At 39.5% G+C, this 24,909-nt stretch overlaps 2 protein-coding genes across 6 annotated transcripts in view; both read right to left on the bottom strand.

The window, feature by feature from the left end:
• zmp:0000001168 (signal-induced proliferation-associated 1-like protein 2) overlaps positions 1 to 12,465 on the bottom strand; it is a 36,077-nt gene extending 23,612 nt beyond the window's left edge. The window contains exons 1-2 of one of the 3 annotated variants that reach the window (XM_054755048.1): positions 12,159 to 12,465; positions 11,954 to 11,972 (exon numbers count right to left, since the gene is read on the bottom strand). The gene's annotated coding sequence lies outside the window, so the exon portion shown is untranslated. Of the gene's footprint in view, positions 1 to 1,198; positions 11,926 to 11,953; positions 11,973 to 12,158 lie in introns of those variants that run through there. The other 2 variants (XM_054755047.1, XM_054755049.1) reach the window with 2 other exon arrangements.
• A 2,341-nt stretch (positions 12,466 to 14,806) lies between these two features.
• Positions 14,807 to 24,617, bottom strand: LOC129169552 (histone acetyltransferase KAT5). Of its 3 annotated transcripts, XM_054756080.1 has the most exons (15): positions 24,565 to 24,617; positions 24,418 to 24,484; positions 22,793 to 22,861; positions 22,589 to 22,725; positions 22,128 to 22,190; positions 20,601 to 20,771; positions 20,458 to 20,532; positions 18,076 to 18,138; positions 17,589 to 17,837; positions 17,415 to 17,504; positions 17,187 to 17,327; positions 17,027 to 17,120; positions 16,784 to 16,943; positions 16,618 to 16,699; positions 14,807 to 16,330 (listed from the first exon to the last, which is right to left on the bottom strand). In XM_054756080.1, exons 1-15 carry the CDS (start codon positions 24,592 to 24,594, stop codon positions 16,196 to 16,198), a joined length of 1,626 nt encoding a protein of 541 aa, XP_054612055.1. In that variant the 5' UTR covers positions 24,595 to 24,617; the 3' UTR covers positions 14,807 to 16,195. The 3 variants fall into 3 exon arrangements, with proteins under 3 accessions (XP_054612055.1, XP_054612053.1, XP_054612056.1); XM_054756078.1 differs by having other exon boundaries at positions 17,415 to 17,837; XM_054756081.1 differs by lacking the exon at positions 22,128 to 22,190.
• Between the last annotated feature and the right edge of the window lie 292 nt (positions 24,618 to 24,909).

Raw genomic sequence — 24,909 nt, 5'->3', positions numbered from 1 at the left:
TAAATCAGTCCTTGTTTCCATGGCAACCTGTCCAATGCCAAGTCTAAATGGGGTATGCTGTCCACCGGGTCTTTGTGATAACCACCTCAACCCCAATAGTTGAAATGAGGTCACTAACTTGCCAGAGCAGGAAATTTGATTTATTCTTCAAATACAAATACATGTACTGTACAACAGAACATGGTGGACTTATTGGCAGCAAGATATGATAGAACGCAAATAATTCATTCATTTATTGCTCACGAAAAACAGATGAATAACTTTTCAAATTCATACTGAACAACTGAGCAGCTACAACGTTTTCAGCCTAATAACAAAGTCAAAATCAAATGATTAAATCATCGTCACTGCCCTTTTCCTACACAAGTGAATTGATGGAAAGTGACCACAAGATTAGTCTTTGGCATTGTGATTTCTCATTTTCTTAACCTTTAGAACTTTTAATCCAAATTCAATTCACTTTTGTTACTACTTTCTTCACGCTCTGGATGTTTAAAATGTTTGTGTGATGTTTTAAAACGAAAGCTACAGAAGTCTGTGACATTTATTACATGTTAAGTAAAGAGGAAGTGTGCATTTCCTTTCTACCTGCTCATGTTCAGTTCGTAAAGATTTGAAAGCCACATGCTTGTATTTACACAGCAAAAATATGAACGCAACACTTCTGTTTCTTCATCAGCTGAACTCAAAGATGGAAAACTTTTTCTATGTACACAAAATCGGAACCTATTAGTCACGAATCTGTCTAAGTCTGTTAGTGAGCGTTCATAATTCATCAACCTCACACGTGTGGCATATCAAGATGCTGATTAGACAGCATGATTATTGCACAGCTTTAGGCAGGCCACAATAAGAAGCCACTCCAAAATGTGCAATTTAACAGTATTTACTGTATATGTTTTTCTGAAATGTCTTTGGAGACGGTTTATGGTCGAGAAATGTAACTAACTTAACATTATGAGAGGATGAAGAGAAAATGCATATTGAAATCCTTTCCATACTACAGTATAAGCTACAAGTGTTGCCCTCCTGCTCTGTTCAGGCCACCTTTTGGAGACCATATATACACTGTCTGCAATGTGGCTTCATCTACAATGTAATTACACATTTCACTTTCCAGGTTACTTGCCTGTGGAGAGATCATTAGCAAACATGCAGCAGTAAGAATAGGCATGGCAAACACTGTCAGTGCACTCACATTGTCTCCTGTGCGTCAGTATAGTGTGGTGGACGATGGGAAAGGAGAATGGCCCCTCATGCTGTCTGAGCCACAGGTCTACCGCCACATCAACATTAACTCAGCTACATCCTTTTAAATAAACCAGAGGAGGAAGTGCACTGAAGAACCTTCAACTCTTTGCTTTTGCCGCTTCATTATGTACACCGACACAATCTCATACAGGAGCTGTATGAAGAATTCTGCTTTTACGGATTATTAGAAATGCATGGATGAAAACACACAAACTGTATTGCTTTAGAGCGCAAGAGTTGGTAAATTGCAGTTTCATCAACTTCTTTTTTTTTTTTTTTTTTTAAGTTTGTCGTATGATAGAGGTTTGTTCTTCTAATACAGCCAACTATGGTTACCAAAATATTATAAACAGCCCACTCTACTGCAAACCAGGGGTTTGGAGTTACAGAGTAACTCATATATTATTAATGCATTATTTTGCTAGCAATTGTGCGATACAGTATTCTATATACCGGAAGAAAACTGAATCTGTGATATACACTGATATGTGGCATATATCTGTGATCATATGTTTTTAAGTGAAGAAGAGACAACCTACAGTATTAACAGTTGTCCTGCACATCAGCTTAAAAAAGGTTACCAACATGACAACACACACACACACACACTAGTCTGATATAAAACTGATATGTCCAATTACTACAGTCAGGAGCAGAAAGTGTCGCTGATATTTTTCTACCTACATTTGCTGATACTCTTATGGCTGGCGTGGTTGCATATTACAGCAAACAGAGCTGGGGTATCAGAACTTTATCTTTAACGTATCGGCAGACACCCAAATTCAGTTATCAGGATCTGATTGGGAGAGAAAAAATGTGGATCGGTGCATCCCTACTGCAGAAGTAAATGAACAATAATGATATATTATAATGATAATATATAACAATAATGTAAATACCGCTTTGACCGTGTCAGTTAAACCTGAGCATTATTATCTTTGTAAAGATTTGTTAAGATTTTTCCACAACTCTTGTACTGGATTATCAGCATCAACTTGGATACACTCATGGATCATCAACTCCAAGCATGCAGTCATGTGACATAAAACAGCTGAAATTAACAAGCACAGTCCTACAATTGTGTGATTGACAGCCTCAAAAATGGCTTGGAAACCTTGCAAACGCTCACTGAGAACACAGAGAAGTGGCCTCTGAATCTCAAAGGATGCATAATGCATGTGTTTAATTGTGAACCCGCTGATGCCAGCAGACACGCCATCTCAACAGCATCCGAGGTACAGGCCCGAAACAAGGCTCAGTGCAAAAACGAAAAAAGGAAGTTTTTATTTTCTGTATGCTATTGCTTTGAGGTCAAAATGTCACTAGCAATAAGTCATCAAGATACAGAGTGAAAGAAGACAGACATGCACACTTGCACCCTATTTGGGGAAGTCCTGGTCGCTTGACAGTATTTCACACACCGCAAGCGTGCGTCCTGTGAAACGGGAAGAGATGACTGACATTTGAACCTAGAGAGGATGAGTGTCGTCATCACTTGGTCTCCACACCTACACATGCAGGCTACACATGAAGAAGCTGCTAACCACAGCCGAATCCAGGATGATTGTGTGGCAATCTAATTGGCTGATCTGTTTTCCCTTCAGGTGAAGCTGTGAAAATCAGCTTAAGGGATTAGCTGCCATTAGACGTGATCGGTAACAAAAGTTTAAAAAAGTAAGCAATGTAGCGTCATGCTTTCTGTACTCCACATTAAAATGGAGTAAGTGTTGAGAGTGTTTTTTATAGTGAAGAGCTGCCTCACCACCTTCATACATCTTAAAAAAAAAAAAGAAAAAAAAAAGATTGATTTTCAGAAATCTAAAACCAGCTCTCATTATTGATCCTACACACGACTTACAGTAGAGGTCGGGCTGCACTGCATTGCTGCTCAACCTTTTGACACTGGCCACAGCCTGCTGGTGCTGCTTTTAGATAAAGTAATAGTAGTGTATTAATGAGACTGTATCTGATGGTCAAATTCAGTCCAAAGCCTCTCTTCCCTAACAAGCCTCACCCTTCTGGAGCCACACTGCGGATGGTGAACTGGCCCACTTCCAAAAAGCTGTTAAGTCGATTGCGCTGCACTACTCTCTCTTTTTCTGCCATTCCGAGGACAGTATCTCTCCTTTTCCGTCCAAAGCATTTGCAAGTGTCAGTCTGAATAATTGTCCCCCAAAGACACATGGACCTCGCCATCCCAGTGTGCACCTGAGCTGAGTGGAATATTTTCAAATAGGATGTTTGTCAGGATGGCCAAAAATGTGTATGCCTGCCACAATCCTGTCATGCTGGCAACAATAGATTTAAAACCTTTTCCTCATAACGGCTTTAAAAATATGTCAAAATTCATACAGCACGGTAAAAGCATTAGGCCACCACTTGCTTTGCTCTTTGACCATTTTTACAGCAGATTACACAAACAAAAAAAGAAAATTAAATTCCACCTAACAATCTACACATTTTGATGAGGATTTGGATAATGTTGCAGATACAGGACACAGGTTTAATACATTTTTTTTTTTTTTTTTTTAAACAGACCAGAGTTCATTAGTCAGTTTATTTAGTCCCCAGTTTTCTGACTAGTCTTTGTCTGGTCTCCATACGTCTTTTGTGGTATGTCTGCTCCAAACTAGTTAGACTTTCCTAGCCCCTTGCATGTCCTTATGTTTTTGTGTGTTTTGGACATTGCAAACCTTACGTCAGTATTTTGCATTTATGGATACTGGATTTTATTTTAGAATTAAACCTTTTTGAGCGGCTTTCCAATGTTGCATTTCCTAGCAACCCTGCACTTGGGTCCACCTCGTTTTGCCGCCACATCTCGACTGCGACATCTATAAAGCAATTACTGTGCAAGACTGTGTGACATTACTTTTACATTAAAATAATGTCAACAATATTGATATTTATGCCTGCAAAAAGTACTCTATCCACATTATCAGACAAAATAGGCCATCCTGAAATCAATGCTGGCTGAATGGTGGAGATGCAGTTTGTGTTGATAGAACAGACATTGTTGAGAGCTCACCTTTTGCATTATAGGACCTTTTCAACTTATTGTTAATGTGCTCTGCATTGTCTTTTCAATAACCTTTCAAGAATTAATACTATCATGAAGAAGCTAGATTAAAACGTGACGAGATTTCTCATTCAGAAAAAAACTCTTGCAATAAATAAATTAATTAATTTACCGCATGATAAATGAAAATGAACTCGATAATTTTGCCGGCCTCCATATATTGCCACGTGCATCTGTTTTTCTTGTCTCTCGCCTTCAGACACACAGAAAGAGAGTTCAGCACCTAGATGCTTCATAGAGCAACGGCTTGAAACTCTGGGACGGAGCGAGTCAGTCATACAGTTGCTTTGTCTCTATGGGGGGAGGCGGGGGCCGCTAGCATACACACAGCAAAAGTGTGGAGCCTTGTGAGCAGCAAAGCAAAGTAATTTAGGAGAAATTGCAAAGCCACATGCCACAGGCCCTGTGTGGAATTAATAATAATGAGTAATGTGAGCCCATAAACATGAACGAGCCAATATGCCAAATTTACTTGAAAGTGGTGGCAACATAAACAAAACAAACTTGACCACCTAAATATACAGTATCCATTCGACCCAGTTTTCTCATCTCGGAAAAAAACTACACACTGACAGTTAACACTCACTGAGATGTTTGGTCAGCAAAGTAAGTACAAACGGAACAGCGCAAGAAAGTTCAGAGACTAGTTTAATACTTCGCCAAAGAAATGCTGCTGTTTTTCCAGAGAGATTATCACGTCGCTGTTTGATGTGTGTGGTAAAATGTAGTGTGCTAGCATGAATTAACTTGAAGTTGTGCACCAACAAATATCCATATTAGCACTTAATAACGTCATCAGAACTGACCTTGATGCATTCCCACATAGTATCAGCATTAGAGACCAAATATGAGGTGAAAGAACAAATGGTAAAAATACAGTATATTAATTATTCATTTGTGCAGCGTGGAAGAAAGTTAGCACACGCACAATGGTGTGTTCAAGGACCGTCTAACAAAGTGGGACGAGTCGCCGCTTGCAACAAACATACATGCAAAAACTGTGGGATTTGTAACGGTATGTTATTTTTTAAAATAAAATAATGGCCCGTATTTCCAAAATGTATATGCATTTACATAAAAATTTATGTAGTTATTTACAGATGTATTTTTTAAGTGTTTTTTTTTTTTTTTATTATCATTGCACCAGAAAGCTTCCCGGCACCGAACCGCACCGCGGCCCAGTGGTTAGGGACCCCTGTTTTACAGCACTGACATAAGGCCAGAATTAATGTTTTACAAAATGAAAAGTAAGCTCTTCTTACATTAGGGTGTATAAATCATTTTCAAGTTGCAGCAGCTGCATGATGAGAGAGCCTTCAGTCATACTAAAGTGTAAACAAGCAGTTTCTATCGTATTGTGGATATTAATACCTACGTAAAAAAAAAGCACACGCTAAAAGCATTGCTCGGCAAAAGCTATTGTTTCCACACTGGCCGTCATACTGTTGGTAAAAGTAAGTACCTCTATTGTTTGATATGTATTTGCCATGACATCAACATGGTGTGCTGGCAGAGCACTAACACTTCCTGTGTGTCTGAAAATACACTTGTGGAGGGTTACAGTAGATGTGTGTGCGCGCATGTGTTACAGAGGTCCATGTGTGCTGACACTATCAAACAGTGTTCATGGATGTGGCACACTGTCCTCATGTTGACAGGAAGAGCAGCTGTCCCTCTGCAGCCCTACACACACACACACACACACACACACACACACACACGTGGGCCCCTACAGGTGTAACTGCCCCTTGACTTGATGACTGCATCTATCATGCTGATCTTGAACACTTTTCTTTTACTAGTCATGTCACACGAGCAGAACTACATGCAGAAGGGGAAGCTCACCATCCCACCACTCTGGCTGCAACACTGTGCTTATACTTTGTCCACTTCCCAAGGAAGACACACTGCCCCCTTTGTGTCCTCCTTGTTTATACGTCAAGAATAATAAAGCAGAGTGCACTGTAATATGGCTGCAAATGTGCAACAGTTCAACCAGCTTTGTTAGTGTGATGAAATGTTTGTTTGTTGTTTTTTTTTACCGATAAGCGGTTTTTATTTGTGTCCATTATGATTCAAGACGGCTAAAACTGCTGCCATTATTTCAGGAAAATGACTTCTCCGTTTCAATAACTCTTGTCGACATTCACAGGCAGTTTTTTTTCCCCCCTCCCACAGACGTCGTTAATCATACATATGTAATGTTAGTACACCTATTCCATCTAAAACATTCACATTTATTTTGATCTTGTGCGGTTATCAAAGTAACACAATATAAAATGTAATCAACAGCTCACCGAGTGGCTAAAATAAAGGAAAACTACTGAGGACTATTGCATAACATCGTGAGATCTGAATAGGGGATGACATCAGACTGGATGCTGTGCAAGTGCTATGATCGTCCAAATACGACACTGCTGCATCGTTGTTTATGTACGTAAGATATTACACCTGCCAAGTAAAAATGGCAAAGGAGGAAATGCATTTCGACCTCTTATGCTGGTTAATTGTGAAACTATCCCCCATAGTGGCCATCTGCATAGAGATGACATCAGAGCAAACCACGTGACGTAGAGGCGGTTCGCTTCACTTCCTGTGATCAGAAGGGAAGCAAGCATAAGATCCAGCCACATACACACTCAGTACATACATACACTCAGTGTGTATGTACAATATTTTGGATATTAAAGCCAATAACGGTGCATGTCGTTGAAATGATTTGCTCTAATTGTGTGAGTGTACATGGTGTGAAGCATGAAGATATACAATTGTTGAAAACAAGACGATGGAAAAGCAGTGAAAAACAAAACAATGCTTCAAACTTGTCAATTTGCATTCTTGCACCAAATCAGTCTGCCTGAATACATTCTTGTATGTGTCCATCGTTTTGATGCAGTGTTTGGCAAAAGTGTGAGCTACATCATTTCACATTTTCGAGTTCCAGCAACGTCTTAACTTTGATTTTAGTATAAATTGTGCTTCTTGTTGCTCACTGTAAACTGGAGCGTGTTTACTCTGCTCCACTCGACAAGAGCGACAGCTGGTTAGCAAACACCACAAAAAGGTGGCTTCTCTGCATTTTTTGGTTGTTTCCTGAACTTTTTTCCCCTATTATGATGGACTATCTTCGTAATACATATCTGAACTACTCTCCGAAATACATATCCGAATGATTTCCACATGTGAGAATGGCGCATGCAGTACTTTTGTTCTGATTTTACATGACTGCTGGTTACAAATACGCTTATTTTCCCCCTCATCTCTTTGAGGTGGGGCTGACAGCAACCGGATGTGACATCAAATGAAACCCAGCAATCCGATGCTGATGCTCTGATGACATAACCAATTGCTTTTCTGTCCATTGTCTCTCCCTTAATTGACCAAAAAGTGCAGTATTTACTTTTTTTTAATGGTTAGTTGGTCTTCCTGTTGGTGTACAGTATATTTTCTCCCTACAGCATAAAAGCTTATCATTCACACTAGCAGATCTACTCCTTCTGACCACGTTGCACAAGCTGGTATCGTAACTATGGTGCTGCAGATACCTGCTCATACCTACAATATATAAAGCAGGCTAAAGATAAGAGTCACTTTAAATTATTTTTACTGAGAATGTGAAGATGCCCCTCCATTTGCCATAATGACCGCATCGCTACTTGGTGCAGACAGATGATGCAGCAGTGAAAAGCATCTGCTCGAGCTGCTCTATCCTCTTTGCATGTGAGCAAGGCAACTGCCTGCCTAATGGAGGCCCTCGTGCATTAGCTTGACAATCTATTATTCCAACAAAAATGTATTTTTACATTGGTCTCCGGGCAGGATGTTTTGTGCCCTTTATACTTGCAGCTAGTTGGTGGTGGTGGTGGTGGTGGTGGTGTGCTTTCTTTCAGTGGCTTTGAATGGCCTTGAGAGCACTTTCCTGTGTAATGGCAACGTGAACAATGAGAAGGGCTGCCACAGCCTGGCTTAATGGTTAAATGTATGTATGCATGGCATTATTGAGAGTCTCTAAAAAGAGGTTAAGAGGTGTTTAACATAAATATACAGGATTTTTTAAAATGGTTTCTGCTATATAATGTCATGTGTAAATATAATGGCTTTGTGTGGGCATTTCAAAATGAAGAGCTGAGATAGACTGAAAACATACAGTCATCCCTCGCCACTTTGCGGTTCGAATTTCGTGGCGTTTTGATTTATTATTTTTTTTAATATATAAATGGTAACTTAAATGGAAAGTGGATTGATGGCGCTATCAGCAGCGTAAAATGAGTGCTGCAACCATGAATCCAGCAGAGGTCTGATAAGTTAATTCACTCAACATTTTCCAGCAGGAAGATGCGTTGACAAGACATGTTATGTAACTGCATGTTTTGTAAGTACAATGCTGCATACTGTTAATTGTTTCTTAATGTGTAAAACAGAATTTAAAATGTGCTTAATAACTGAGGCATATTGTAGCATGTCAAAAATAGGCATTTTAAGGGCTTTTTATGGGTGTCCATTAGTCGCATTTTTGCCATTCACCATTTGACATTCATTTTGACTGTAACCTCCCCCCCCCCCAACTGTCAGAGAGGTATTCAAATAAAGTCAGTCTATTAAATTGATTGTAGTTTTCAGTGAAGAACTGCACTAAATTATCCAGAGAACTGTTTTTAATATTTTGGTTACAAAACCTGCCCAGTCACTTCGCCACTTCTCAATACAAAAGGTAAAACACACACACACTTCTCAATACAGAGATACCTTCAGAGTTGCTAATAGTTTCCTTTCTATTGTGATTGCGTTCAAGATTGCTAATTAATCGCAGCACTATTCAACTGTTTTAGTAGCCATGGTGATAAGGGGACGAGCCATTAGAGCTCAAGTTTATTTCCCCTGAATGTGACTCAGTTTTAGTGCACAATGCTGCTCCAAGGCATCGTCAATGCTCAGCACACAGCACACCAATATTTACAAAGAGCAAACATAAGATAGTTACAATTGCAGGCAAAACAAACAAATAACTTGACAGGTGCCTTCGGGGAGTTTAAACACTCAAATGAAGTGCTCAGCAAGCCCTCTGCAGCCATGTAACTTCCTGAGAAGTGTACATCGAGTGTGAAAGTGCGCTGCCTGTAGCAACCTAGTCAGTGTATTACTCGCATACAACATGACTGCACGGAAAAAGCATGCGAGCAATCATAACAAAAACATTCAGAAGAAGGAAAACAAGGTTTATTGTCATTCAAGGAAGTAAAATGTATTAGGATTCTGCCTCAGCACAACAAATTACAATCTGATCTGATGACAGATATATATATATAAACGCGAACATGTTGAATTTAACAGATTCCAATGTTTATATTTGATGAGGTAAAATCATATTCAAACTAAACTGATTTTAAAAGGATAAAGTTACACATGATATGAATTGATGGCATATAATCAATTATATAATACGCAATATCAATGACATTAGGGCTGCGGCTAATGATTATTTTTTGAGTTTTAACTTTCATTTTCGTTTTAACGTAAAAATTTTCTGAGCTTGTTATTTCGATTAATCGGTTAAACCCTTGGTTCCCAAAGCGGGGTACACCAATTGTCACAGGGGATAGATGAACAAAAATTAAAAACAATTAGCACGTAACGCACACATTTACGAGTGTACCTGAACGCCTCACGCCGCAAGGAGAAAGGAGCAGAAAGGAGACAGCACATGAAGTTGTTCATTGCTCTGTGTGCATTATATGAACAAATAAGTTTGATGAGTATTATGGGCATTAAGAGTGTTTTATCTTGATGATTTCATTTATATTGGTGTTCCAATCACCACACAGCAGTATAAAATTATTATTGATTGAAAATGACTCAACACAGCCATTATTGCCCATCGTCTTGTAAATAGCTGGCTGCTGAAATGTGAAGGGTGTACAGTACTCACGTATGTGAGATAGGCATACCATATATTCTCTCACCCGTTATAAACCTTTTTTATTATTTCCCATTGGAAATATTTGATTTCGAATTAGGCTACGTGCTAATGAGTCCTCCACATTATTTAGATGCAGAACAGAGGTCATACAGTTGCATGTGAAATTATTCAACCCCTATTGTGATTGTAAAATTCACTTTCAAAGTACAAACTAACAAGTAAAATTTTTCAATAAATATATTTTTGTAATATTAGCTGTGTTACACTATTAAAATTGTTTGGTTTGTTGCTAAATAATTAAAACATTTATAAACTTAAGAGGGTTAATATTTTTGAGCATAACTGTAGTTTTATTTGGGTAATGCTAGGCAGCTGTATTCAGTATCTCAACACAGACCAAAAATGCTATCTCCTTCTTTAATTTATGACATATTTATCAAGTCAGACTCTTAGGGAAAGTCCATTTCCAACTTCCCCACTAGCACAATTAACAGTGCTTTTATGCACTTTTGTATTATTGAAATGCAAGACAAACTTTGGAAGATGCCTGGTGGCATACATTGTGGTTGTCTACAACCTTGAATTATTAGTTTATTTTATTATGTTTTTCAGTATGTGGATTCAAAATTGAATGAGAAAAATAACTAGCCATGATAGACACATGCAGAAGAGGTTGGCAATTGACAGATGTCAAAAAAGGTAAACAGGAAGTTGCACAGAAACAATGAATCACACACCAATGGAAACATAGCAAATCAAAATGGTAATGGTATCACACGGCATGCATCCTACTATATCGTAGCTACATTTAACAACCATATGGTTATAATGCTGAAATTCCACATCAATGGGACGTTAACAGTGCGTGCAAACGACCAATTTTTTCCTCTCCTTTTTTGAGTCCCTCCATCCATCATGTCATGTCAAAATGCATTTTGCGGCTAAAAACCTTAATGTCAATTTACCACAATGAATAGTACAGAGAACAGGAGGGAGAGTGCGGCTCAATGTAAATTAAATGGCACGTCCTTTCAGTGGCCTGGCTTATGTAAGTGACTGCTGCTGCTGCTGTTGTTGTGTCTATCACTGCATGCTAGGCCCTGCATCCCTGCATCTTTTCCCGACAGCATCATTTGAAACCCTGTGGTCTCTCACACTCACAGCCCCATCCTAAATTACAGAGAGGGAGAGAAGGGGGGTTGACACCTGACTCCGGCAGCCCTCCTTCTCACTGCCACCTTGAAAACAATACTCCAATTCTGGTTGTGATTCCATCATGGTCTGCATTTAGAACACCATGTCACCTTCAATGCACAGAAATACCTGGCAAATCAAAGATGGTGGGCTTTTTTGTTGTTATTTTTAGCTTTAAAAATAAGGATTAGGTGTCCTCTTTTTGTCCAAGCATACTCAGCTCATCCTGTCTGGCTCAAGCCTCCGTGCACCACACTGCAACGATGCTTTTGCACTGACTCCTTGACTGTGTCATAGCGCTGTTTTTTTAAAAAGACAATTGGGCCTCACAATGGAGAGACAGGAGAGATGGGGGAAGGTGGGGGAGGAGGAGGGCAAGTGATGAAATGCGACAAAGGTTGCAAACTGGATTGAATCCCTCAGTGTTGAAATGACACACAAGGAGGTGCCGGGGTGGGGGTGGGGGTGTGGTGGGGGGCATGTGAGCTCATGGGTTCTCTTGGACAACTCACCAGTTGATGTTGATAACCACTGGAAAGACAAAAGATGATCTACCATGAGGCTGTCTCTCATAAATTGTGCTTGGCTTGTGTGCATGCCTACACACGCTATACTTGTGTATGTGCACGCACCGCCAACCTTGTGCACCCACTATGGTCGGAAAGAGGACACGGCCGAAGCTGGAATGTGAAGACGACGGAAGAAAAAGCCTCTTACCTCCAACATTTCAGCTCCGCTCCACCCGGCCTCGTTTCATCCTCTTCCTCTCAGCCGACTCCCTCCCCTTCTCTCCCCATGGCAGCATTTTTCTGCTATCTATCTCCACACTCTGGCTCGCTCACCTCCTCCTCAGTTAGTTCCTCCTGTCTGCTGCTCTCTTCCTCTGTCCCAAAATAAAGAAACAGCAAACAATAACACACACTTCCCAATTTGTGTGCCTCTTTTCTGCTCGCCAAGTCAAGAGGCAGGTTGATTTGTGCTGTCCTCCTCCCTCTCGCGCTGTGCTGATTCTATTCCATTCACATCACACTAAAGCCAACCCCCTCTCTCTCTCGCTCGCTCACTCACACACACACACACAATTTAGCCCCAGTCTCCTCCCCCCTCCTCATCTCCTTGACAGAGTGGGGCAGCAGTGGTCAGCTGGAGCCAAATAAATGATTGGGGATACATACTGTAGATATATATACATTTATATATATTTTGTGGAAAGGACGGAGTGAGGATCATGCACAAACAAACATGAGATGGTGATGTAATGTGTCACATCCTGCAGTCAGCAAATGAATCATGGTGGCACGTCAACACATTAAACTAGATTTCAATACCTACATTCAGCTTGTCTTTTCATATCTGTTTCTTTGCGAGTTAGCTGTATAAAGCAATCTTTAAAAAATAAATAATATATATATAATCTTTAATGTGTTAATGATGGTGAACCATATGCTGCACATCCAAATTGGGATAGTTTGGCCTTGGCGCAGGTCTGCACACCGCTAAGTGCTATTCTAGTGTTTGCTTGTTAGCAGGATTACACAAAAACTACACTTAACAAAACTTTCTGGAGGGGTGGGGCACAGCCAGTATCCAATATTGCAAGACGGTTTAGCATTCAGAGTAACTGTCAGAGAATAATAAACACGTTAATAACATAATAGCAGGTGGTGCACACTGGAGCCCGTTCTTGTTTTCACCGAGACATTTCTGCAAAGGCCAGATAAAGGCTAAAAAGAGGGCAGAGGTTAAAAAAAATGTTGGCGTGTGTGCGTCAGTTTGTTTGTTTGGAGAGACCTCTGTGTACTCCCCAAACGTAGGGGCTGAGATCATTGCAAACAATGCTCAACTTGCTTGAGGACAGTAAGAGCAAAGTGTGGGGTTTTTTTGTCTTCCCTGCATCTTCTTAAAAACACTCACTTGTTAAATTTGGGGTGTGGGTTTTCTCCGGGCACTCTGGCTTCCTCCCACATTCCAAAAGGTTAATTGGCGACTCTAAATTGTCCATAGGTATGAATGTGAGTGTGAATGGTTGTTTGTCTATATGTGCCCTGCGATTGGCTGGCGACCAGTCCAGGGTGTACCCTGCCTGTCGCCTGAAGTCAGCTGGGATAGGCTCCAGCATGCCCCCGCGACCCTAATGAGGAAGAAGCGGTATAGAAAATGGATGGATTTAATGATATTCAATAAGGGAGGGCCCAGTGTCCAATACATACCCCCCCCTTCTTTAATTACTCTACACTGTCCTGGCCTGGTTGGACCATATGGCCATGTGTGTTAGCAGGTCAGCAACTCTGGTCAAGCACAGAGCAGCATGGGGGGGTTGTTTGGGGGCGGGGAGGGAGGAGAATGGTGTTGGTGTGTGTGTGTCATGAACAGATAAGAAAGTTTAAAAAAAATAAAAAACACACAAGCACCAGTTGATAGGAGCGGGAACACATTAAAAACATGCATACCTTAGTAAGGATTGGTCCACAACTTTAATCTGTAAGAAAAAACACGTAAATATTTCTTAATGTAAATACTTTCTTAATTGTTGTTGAAATTCCTATTTTACAACATCGGCAGAGGGCTGGAGTATTAGAAACAGCTAATCACAATAATAAACAAATTAACATTTGGATATTGCTCTTGTACTGGATCTCATCAAACTGTGTAAATGTAGTGACTGATGAATGAATGTCCCATCAATTGAGAACGGCCACAGCCGAGCGTTTTCTGCATGGGAAAACTGGCATGAGCAGTTTGCAGATTGTTTAATAGTGAATGACTAATTTACTTACTAATCCTTCCAGTTGTAGTGCTCCTGTAGGGACAAAATGTTCCTGGATGAAGCCCAGAGAAGCAGATAATAATCTTTCCACCTGTCAGAAATTACTGAGAGAGATGAACGCATTTGAAAACAAGATATGCTGTATTTCTGAGTAATACTGTAGATCAATGTCAGTACTACCTCTTACGTCACAAGTGCTTTAATCGCCAAAGGTATTCTTGATCAAAGGGATATAGTTATTGAAGTAGTGTCAACCGGAACTGTGTTAATTCAACAAATAAACCAAATAGCCTACATGCTCATTGTGATTCTACATAGTAACCTCTTTTGCAAACACGAATTAAAATGATTAAAAGCATTATTTATGTAAAAGTAACGAAATGTAGTACTTACAAGTTCGTTCGCGCTTTAATTACGTTTCACTTTTTCTTTTAGAATTGGAACCTAAGATAGCTTTACGCAAAAATGTCCAAGTACAGTACTGCCACCTGCAGGTGATTAAGTAAACCGTGACGTCATGTGACCCGGAGTCAGTCTTACCTCGTAATGGCTCCACCTGGTGGTCATTAGGCAAACTGCGATTACATTCAAACCAAAAATGAGTTAACTGACGTTTAATCTGGCACAACATTCACATGGACTCACACTTTCACTTGTTCAACGGACTTCAATTGTCTTGCTTGAAAACATGTCGATTCCAAAAACGTATTATGTCAAAAATAGCTCACATGAAGCCACATTTTGGAAGATTTGTAAGATATTTTTATCAAGTCCAAAAATTTCCATATTAAACTCAATACTCAAAAGTTGCCAAACCTGGATGTACTGGCATTACTTCAACAGTAAACTCGACGGCTGCTGTCTGACAAACAAAACCACACATGGTATATCATTTCTCTTTTCCGACTGTGCAGTTTACAATACGTAAAAAAAATGGAGTGGACACCACTGTATATCAAATTTACATTGTTCTTACAATTCGACATGGCTTGTGTGTTCTAAGTGTACAATCAAATCCGGTATGAACAGTTACACGGAACGTGGAAGTGATTCGTCTCATTGCACATCACATGTTTCAAAGGTAAACATAACATCACCAGCATACTGGAGCATAAAACTATTACATATGAGGAAACGGCTTGTTTCACCACTACTGAAAATTTATGGACTATGCTGGTGCCTTAAAATACAGATTTATTTATTTTTACTGTCTGCATCTGTTGGTAGAGTTGAAAGATTCTGCAGCAGGAAACTACTTCCACACTTCCGAGGCATTTGTTGACTCAGACCATGAAAGTTACCATGAGTCCAGTGGGCTTCCATCACGTTTAGATGAATCAAGTTAGTCAACAGTAAAGGGAGAGCTGAGCAGCATCGGAAAGGAACACTAAAACACACTATTAAAAACATGACAGGAGTTCACAACACAGTATTAGGTCTAGCATTATTTGATACTTGGTTGCTTGGTACTACACATGTAGAAAAGTGCTAGAAAACTCTTGTCGATCTGCTACATCGACATTGCATTGCAGCAGAAACTGCAATAATGCCAGTAGAAGGTGACACACAGATTTTTCTTGCACTCCCCCATAACAAACAGGGTTTGAGAGAAAGATAAATATTCAATTGGTTAAAATATTTTTCACTGTTGGGACAGATTTCCCTGCTGCACCCAAGCCACTGTACTCCACAACCGATGTGGAGTATGTTTGTAGTTGATGTATACTATTGAACACCGCATGAATTTAATGTTGTGAAGTGGACTGAAAACACAGTAGAGGGAGTGTTGCAGATTTCCATGACGGTCACTGTTCACAAGTCTCTTTGAGAGTCCTAATACCTGTATATATAACGAATATTCACAATAAAAGCTTATGCAGTTCTTTTTTTTATACTTATCCTGGGTTGGAAAAAAAAGTTTCTGTATTGGGAAACCTTTATCTAATCCCAGCTTCACATCTGCTGTCCATGTGTTCTGATGGGGCCTCTACCACTTGCCCCTCTTGCTCCAGTCTTTTGGTGTGAAATGAAGACATTTTGGATCTATGCGCAGGTGTCTCTTCTGCATGGCTCTTTCATGTCCGTCCACAATGTCCTCTGAGAGAGTCAGGATGTACTGGCCCTGAATTCAGTAACACAAATAGGATAAAAAATGTCACTGAAGGAAAACAGGAGGGGGCAGTTTGCATGTTTGAACTGTATGAACATGTGAATTGTACACTATTTCACATCAGAACATCCCTTTGGAGAGAAAAAAAAGGAAAAGCAGGATTGCAACATCCCATATTAATAACTGCTTACAGGTTCAATGTAGGCTACTTTATGAGTGTGAACAAGACCCACAACCAAGCATTGCTTTCAGATGATTACTTGTTTCCATGTGGTACTTAAAGGAGATTGACCTTTCACCTTGTAATAGTTGATGAGGTTGAGGTACTGCAGTGTTGAAATTACGTCTTCCTTCTTTACGCTTGTGATCTCACTGATCTCGCTGCAAGATGAAAGACGTAAGCGGTCATGAAAACTGCGCTTACAAGACAGTAAGAATGTCATCGAAATGTCAACTTTCACATACTTAATGGTGATCTGCGGCCTCTCTCCATTGTCTGGTTTGAGGTCCATTAGAATCTCCAAGATGGTCTGAGACCAGTAGGAGCGATAAGACAAGAGGCCCAGATCTGAGAGGGGCTTCTCGGGCGTGCCTGTCTTTCCTTCCACCTTGGACAGCTCATAACCTGTAGGACAGGAAGAAACACAAAGTGAGGTTAAGGATAACAAGTCAACATCTGCTCAGTTTGTCCTTTAGACCTGCACTTACTAAACTCAATGAGCAGTTTCCCGTAACCTCTCCGCTGATAAGGAGGCAAAGTCAGGATACAGGCCACATTATAATCCTCTGTTGACTCTTTTTCCTAAAAAAAGGATGTTTACTATTGGGGACTGCAAATGTATGAGGACTGTTACTTAGACTTTAGTACCTTAGAGAAGTATCCCACAATGTGGAAGCCTTTGGAGTCATATTCCGTCATTACGTAGAAGAGAAAAGGGTCTGTGTCGTAGTAAAGTGTTTTATGGTCCAGGAAACACTTTGCAAGCAAACACAAGTTCTGGGAATAATTCTAGGAAGATTCGACAGGCATATGGAATCAGCAATGTAGAAAGCAGAAATGCAGTTGAAGTGCAGCTGATTAAATATCCAAACTAACTTTGTTTTTCCTGCCGTCAATCTCGAAGAAAGAGATGGTTCCTTTACGGTAGATCTCGTTGCCTGGAGGATGTCTGAGGTTACATTTGGTCTGATGAAAGACAATCATAGAAAGAAAAATCAGACTAACGACACTTAAAAACGTAACCTGGTTTGCAACGATTGTTTTTTTTACCAAATGTCTCTGCAGACACTTAAGACTTTTGAGGTACTTGAGGCAGAATTCACAGAGGTAGAGAATGGGCAGCGATGTGAGCTCCTGTGGGTACGGTGAAAAGTACCACGGCTTCAACCTGTGACGTCCGAGCTCAATACACTCAATATTTTTCATTCGGGTGACGATGTCATCATGGCTACGGTCCGACACCAGACTGCCGGTCATGCGGGGAGCGGACGGGATACCATCAGAGCTGTCCTGTGAATCCTGGGAGTAAAACAATATGGACATTTGACTCGACCATCATTCCGCATTTTTTGCATCAATTGTGTTCCAGTCAGTTTTTTTTATTGTGAATGAACATTTGAAGATTTTTTTTGCGGAACATGTACAATCACAGTGGTTGTACATGTTACCAGCAGGACTAGACTTGGACCCGTGAGGGCACAGCTTCATTTGGCAGCAACACACAATCACATTGGCAATAACAGGAAATCAAACAGACCTCTGGTGGTGGTAGAAAGACACTGGCACTTTGGGGCTTGTTATACTGCAAAACCTTTATCATCTAGCAGAGAGAGACACAAAAACACGGGCTTTTGGAAACTAAAGGGGAATGTGTCACTGTCAACACTCTGTATATTGGGGCAGATGGAGAGCAATGTGTGAGTCTAACATTCTTGTAGTGGGTTATCAGTGTTGATGCTCAAAAGTGAGGCTGGACAATTAATGAGGAGAGAATTGAGCACAGCAATACGAGGTCTGACCATTAGTGAAGACATTAACTTGGGTGGACATGTTGACATGATCCCAAACAAGTTCTAAAGGTTTACCTCCACACTATTACAATTTGGGAGTTGTGTTTTGCAGAATGACAACAGTCACAGTGAACTTAGCTTCAATAAGGAAATCTAAACAACATTCAAACAAAAGCGAGCTGTGATTAACATCATGAACAATTCTGGGCAGTAACTATAATTAGCATCAGTAGCTTCATTTTGTGTTTGCCCGCTTTCTGATTTCTTATTTTTTTGCACGTTTGTCACACTTAAATGTTTCAGATCATCAAACAAATTTAAATATTAGTCAATGACAACACAACTGAAGACAAAATTCAGTTTGTGAATGAAACTTTTTATAATAAAGGGAGAAACAAATCCAAACCTACATGGCCCTGTGTGAAAAAAGTGATTGCCCCTTAAACCTAATAACTGGTTGGGCCACTCTTAGCAGCAACAACTGCAAGCGTTTGCGATAACTTGCAATGAGTCTCTTACAGCGATGTGGAACAATTTTGGCCCAGTCATCTTTGCAGAATTGTTGTAATTCAGCCACACTGGAGGGGTTTCGAGTATGCGGCGCCTTTTTAAAATCATGCCACAGCACCTCAATAGGATTCAGGTCAGGACTTTGACTAGGCCACAACAAAGTCTTCATCTTGTTTTTCTTCAGACATTCAGAGGTCAAGTTGCTGGTGTGTTTTGGATCATTGTCCTGCTGCAGAACCCAGGTTGGTTTTAGCTTGAGGTCACGAACAGTTGGCCAGACATTCTCCTTCAGGATTTTTTGGTATACAGCAGAATTCTTGGTTCCATTTATCACAGCAAGTCTTCCAGATCCTGAAGCAGCCAAACAACCCCAGACCATCACACTACCACCGCCATATTTTACTGTTGGTATGGCGTTCTTTTTCTGAAATGCGGCATTACTTTTACGCCAGCTGTAATGGGGCACACACCTTCCAAAAAGTTCAACTTGCTATTAGTATTTTCTCAAAAGGTCTTGGGGATCATCAAAAGGGGGCAATCACGTTTTCCACACAGGGCCCTGCAGGTTTTGGATTTGATTTTTTTTCTCCCTTAGTAATAAAAAGTTTAATTTAAAAGCTGCATTTTGTGCTCAGTTGTGTTGTCATTGACTAATATTCAAATTTGTTTAATGATCTGAAACATTTAAGTGTGACAAACATGCAAAAAAATAAGAAATCAGGAAAAGGGCAAACACTTTTTCACACTAATGTATATTCAGTTTCTTATATTAGGACAAGGTTTTTATTTGCTTTTTTTTTGTTACGTATATTAGATGGAGTTTTTTATTTCTTTTACCTTGACATGCTTCAACTGTTATGTGCTGTCTTAAAACTCTACATATAAGAAAATGAACATATAATATATATAATTGCAAATTGTAAAAACATATCCGTAAAAGTAAGTAAAAGAGTAAAATCAAAGCTCATGTGGAATTTTCATACAATAACCAACATTAGGTACACATCTAATGAGATCCAATACAACAGCGAGCCAAATACAAATTTATTTAAAATTTATATGTGCATCATAATGAAACGTATTTCTGTTCCCAATATGTTGTCCCTAAAGTAAATAAATATTAAATATTAAAAACAGTATGACAAATGTATATTTAAACTCTGTAGATCTCATTAGATTGTTCAGGTGTGGAAGGCAATGTGATACACTTGTGGTGGAGAGTGAGGAAATGGACATAAACGGTAGCCTTCAAATGTAAATTCAATCAAATTGAGAATCAAAATATTTTATCTGACTTCAAGGCAGACAATGCCAGCTTTAGGTATTTTGAAGTTTTTCTTCACTCTTTGCTGTTTGTGGAGATACTATAATGCCTCTGAATTTATAACTTAAGTATAACTGTTCATGTCAAAACTAAAATTATTGTCATATAAATGCTTTTACAATCTTTTTGGAACAAGACACATTTATAGAAACCATTTGACGGCCACATAAAATATATGCTTGCAATAAGTGTGTAAACAACAAAGGCATATAAAATCATGCCTCTACCACGTGTAACAGACAACTAGCATGCATGTGAAGTGTCAGTAAAATACAAAAACACCCAAGTGACGTACCTCATCTGTAGCTCCACAATTAGCTTTCCTTTTCCTGCCTGGCTGAGACGGGATGAGTCTTCGAGCGGTCCCATTCTACAAAAATAAAGGAGGCATTATGAAAATGGCCCAAAAATATTCAACAAAAAGTGGATGTTCATTACTGTTGTGAGGGAAGAGAGCTGCTCGTGGTCTTCTCGGGTCTTGAAGGTGTTGGTCTCTCTCACAACGGGGAAAACAGACGCCTGAGAGGCCTCCGCTGAACTTGGCAGAGACGGTACTGGTGGGGCTGGGGGTACCTGCGTCACCAAGGGAACCGTGTCCACTTTCCTCTTCTGCGGTGAACAAGAGTTGCTAAGACGATGGGCTTCATTCATGAGTATTGTAACAACATGGCCGACCAGCAGTAATGTGCGCTTTTGCAAAGCAGTTACTCCATGTCACATTGGCCCGTTTTAGGTGACATCAAGGAGTACAACCTGCAGCTTAATATGAACTGAGAATGTGTCTGATTAATGACCACAGCTTATCCAATTAAGCAGATTCATTTGTTTTGTTTGTTTCCGGGTTCAATGGAAACAGCACCTTATTTAAATCTGGTATTAAGATGCGCTAAACACAGATCAGCTACAACTGCAAAAGGGTTTACAATGCCAGCCACAAAATGTGTCTTCGGCACTACGATGCCATTACTGTTACTTTTTAATCACAATAAATCAATTACAGGTGGTCCTCAGTTTGCGGCGTGCCTTGTTACGCCGTTTTGTGGTTACGTACGCGTGCCCATGAATGAATTAAATACTTAATTTTGGTCCGTAAACATGAGACGAGCTTGTGGAAGAATACACTATGTGCTCAATATTGGCTGCACTTGCCTCAGTCATTAACATTAAAAATGTCAATGTAGCATCTACCTGGACGTTGTAAGGATGACAGAGAGGTGATTGAGCAACAATCTCTTTATTGCAAAAACAAAAACAGGCTACTGTCATCCATTCCATTTACAGGGTCTCTGCAGGTTGCAACACGGCAAATTTAAGACTTTTAAAAGACTTTTCTAAGACCATACAGGACACAATTTACCCGTTACATATTAATACTAGCAAAAAGTACAAAAGACTTGAAGGAAAATCGAAGGTCTGAGGCGCACAGCCCAGTAGCAGGTTGTGCTTGATAAATTCTGACTGTGCTGTGCAGGTACTTTAGTTCTGCTTTGTTGTAGCGTCCTCAAAAATCTAAACATTTAAAAGCGAGACTGAAGTTTATGCCTTTGTTTTAAATGAAAATAATACATTTTTAAGACCTTTCAAAATCATATTTAAAAGACATTTTATGAGATTTTAAGAGTTTTTTGGTTTACATTTTAAGGCCTTTAATTCAAATTATTGGATTTTAGACTTTTTAAGACCTGCGGATACCCTGACTTACATCACAGTCTACGAACAGAACTCGTACGTAACCTGAGGAACACCTGTATAATTATTTTCCCGTTTATGCAATTTAGCAAACACTTCCTTTGGCGACAAAATATTGTTTGTAACAAAATACACAGTGCATCCATTTTCTTTTGTTCTTCTACATCAGTACTTCCATACAGTGTAGCCTGAACTCTTGACAATGAACGCATATATTAACACCAGGAGTAAACAAGGTCTTTTAGTTTTTGGGTAATGGGTAAATTCAAGTTGTACCGGAGTGGGGAGAGTTTTGCCTCTGGAAGGAGCTGTGGCAGTTTGTAGATCTAGACTCTTCCTCTGAATTGAACATAAAGGAAGAGAAGCAGGGGGGTTAACTGACATTCATACGGGCCTTGAGGTTATTACTCAGGCGGACACTGTACACACAGTCCTACCTAAAGCTTTTACTCATCAACACATTAGTTGTCTTGAAGAATACCGTCTCCGTCAAATCTGAATGATCTCACCTCGATAATCATTTGTTGTTTTTCCGTACAGTTCCCTCTACTAAGTTGCAGTGTGTTTTGCAACCGAGTCAACGTGTATGGAGGTATTGTTGTGAAAAATGACTATCACATTCCCTCAAGTTCTAATATATGCACTACACATACAGACATACATATATGGTTGGGAAATATTTGAGGGGTTTTGGGAGTAACACTGTGCATTGCATCCATGAATAGATGTCCACTCACCACTTCTCGCTCGGGTGAACTGGGCCGTGAGCCTGGAAGACCATTCTTCGTTGGAGTTTTAGCTTCCTTCTTGGGGAACTGGAGCTTTTTCATGTCCAGCCGGTCGGATGTGACCCACTCATCCAGACGCTTGTTGACTGCGAACAAAATACGTTAAGGTGTTATACATCTCTTAAAAATAAGATGCAACAAAAGTATACTCACAGTCAATATAGTGAACATAGTAGAGCTTTCTTCCAGAGACTTCCTTGACACTTAGAATCTCGGCCAAAGCTAGAGGACAAGAAAGACAAATTCAAAATTAAATTTAAAGTGATCAAAATGTTCACAAAAGAGGCAAGCAAAATATTTGGTGAACACGTTCATGTTCAAAGACAAGAGGCATCTTTACAACAACAACAATAAGAAGAATTAATATAATATATAAAAATGGAATCTCATATGAAGAATATAATATAAAATAAAAGCGTAATAATAAACCCTGATTTTAATGTGAAAGTAATATTTCTTGGACAATACCAATAACAACAGAGCTGACTCTGTAGAGGACAGTTTTCGAGTACATACATTTTTAGAAGTGTAAATGTTGAGGCAGGTTCATACATTCACGGCTGGTCAAAAGTTTTGTAACACCCCAATTTTTATTTTTTTATTTATTGAAATACAAGTGGTTCAAGTCCAATGAATAGCTTGAAATGGTACAAAGGTAAGTAAGTGGTGAAGTGCCAGAGCTTAAAAAAAAGGTAACGTTACCAAACACTGAAAAATAATGTGTTTTTCAGAATTATACAAAAAGGCCTGTTTCAGGGACCACAAAATGGGTCGACAATTTAAAACTGTTCTGCAGAAATGGAGATTGATCAAGCCTTGGCAGTCGGTGCAACTAATTCCTACAGGTGTTCCAAGTTCTGGAGTACTTACTACCTCCTCTGCCTGCATAAAAACAGTGTTCGGTACACAGTGTGTTACTATACCCTCGTGAACATCAGTTGAACAGCACTGTAAAAAGTCATTTGTTGCTACAAAAATGTCAAGAAAAAAGGGAATTAACAATGGAAGAGAGACAGACCATCTTAACATGTAAAACTGTAGATTTTTCCAACAGAGAAATTGGAGTGTTCTAAAACTTTGGACCGGTAGTGTATGCTCATAAATAGTTTAATTTTTGCAACCAAATGGAGTTGCAGTTTGGGTGCAGACCCCAAGCTAGACCAATGTAATAGATCAGCACAATGTCAAAAGCACATAAACGTCTTTAAACTGGATACAAACACAATTATTCCAGGTGGATGCTGGCAAAAACATAAATTCTACCATACAAGACACTCACTCCCTTTATTATTTTAATAATTAAACCGAGAATATGAAATTAACGTAATATTTATCATAACTTGTCACGCGACTCAGCTACTGATGCTGATGCTGCGGCAAAGTGTCAGTGGAAGAGACGTGTGGTGATGCTAGAGATTTAAGTAGTAAGTAGCATCCTCTGATTTGCCTGAGCGAGAAACCAAACAGCAAAAACACACTCGGAAGAATACAAACTAAACGTCAATCATGTAATCGATTATGAATAATATTTATTTTTTTATTATCAACTCCTTAATATCATTCTGCCTCGTCTTCAGCAGTTAAAATTCCAGTATAATATAATTTAGATCTGGCTAATTGAAATAAACGTGTTGTTGTAAAAGAGTATTCCAGCGGATTCAGTGCATACGGCACCTCTGGAGCTGTAACAACAGGGCGGGTTGTCTTAAAAACAACTAGGATTCGCTTGTTAGCATTAGCTAGATTAGCATTAGAAAACCAAAGCGAACAATACTTACGCCACTCGTCCTCGTGTTCCTGGTTCTTACGAAGAACAGGAAGACGACAGCCCTCGACAATCTCGACCTGTGGAATATAATGTGTTAATTTATACCTCTACAGTGGACAATGACTGAAAAATAACACAACATCGCTAGGCCACCTACCGATGATGCGCTGTCCGCCATTTTCGTCATCGGTGCGATTTGGAGCAGGGTGTTGTGGGAAAATGCCAGTCTACGTCAAAGGTAATAAACCAATCAAGCAAGACCGCGTGCAGTAAACGAAAGTCGGTAAACGAAACAGGAAACGATGTTAAGGTATCTCAAAGACGAGAGATAAATGTCAGTAAGACGAGTTGATATTGATATTTCTTTTTTTTTTTACGACGGAGTATTACGGCCATATTGAAAATAATAATAATACAAGAAATAAAAAGAAATTAAAAAAAGAAATAAAAAGAAATGAAATTACATTGTTTAATACTGTTGTCTTTAATTTGTACGATAAAG

This window comes from Dunckerocampus dactyliophorus, chromosome 16 (assembly GCF_027744805.1).
Source record: "Dunckerocampus dactyliophorus isolate RoL2022-P2 chromosome 16, RoL_Ddac_1.1, whole genome shotgun sequence".
Lineage (NCBI taxonomy): Eukaryota > Metazoa > Chordata > Actinopteri > Syngnathiformes > Syngnathidae > Dunckerocampus > Dunckerocampus dactyliophorus.
This window is presented reverse-complemented; position numbering and strand designations above follow the sequence as displayed.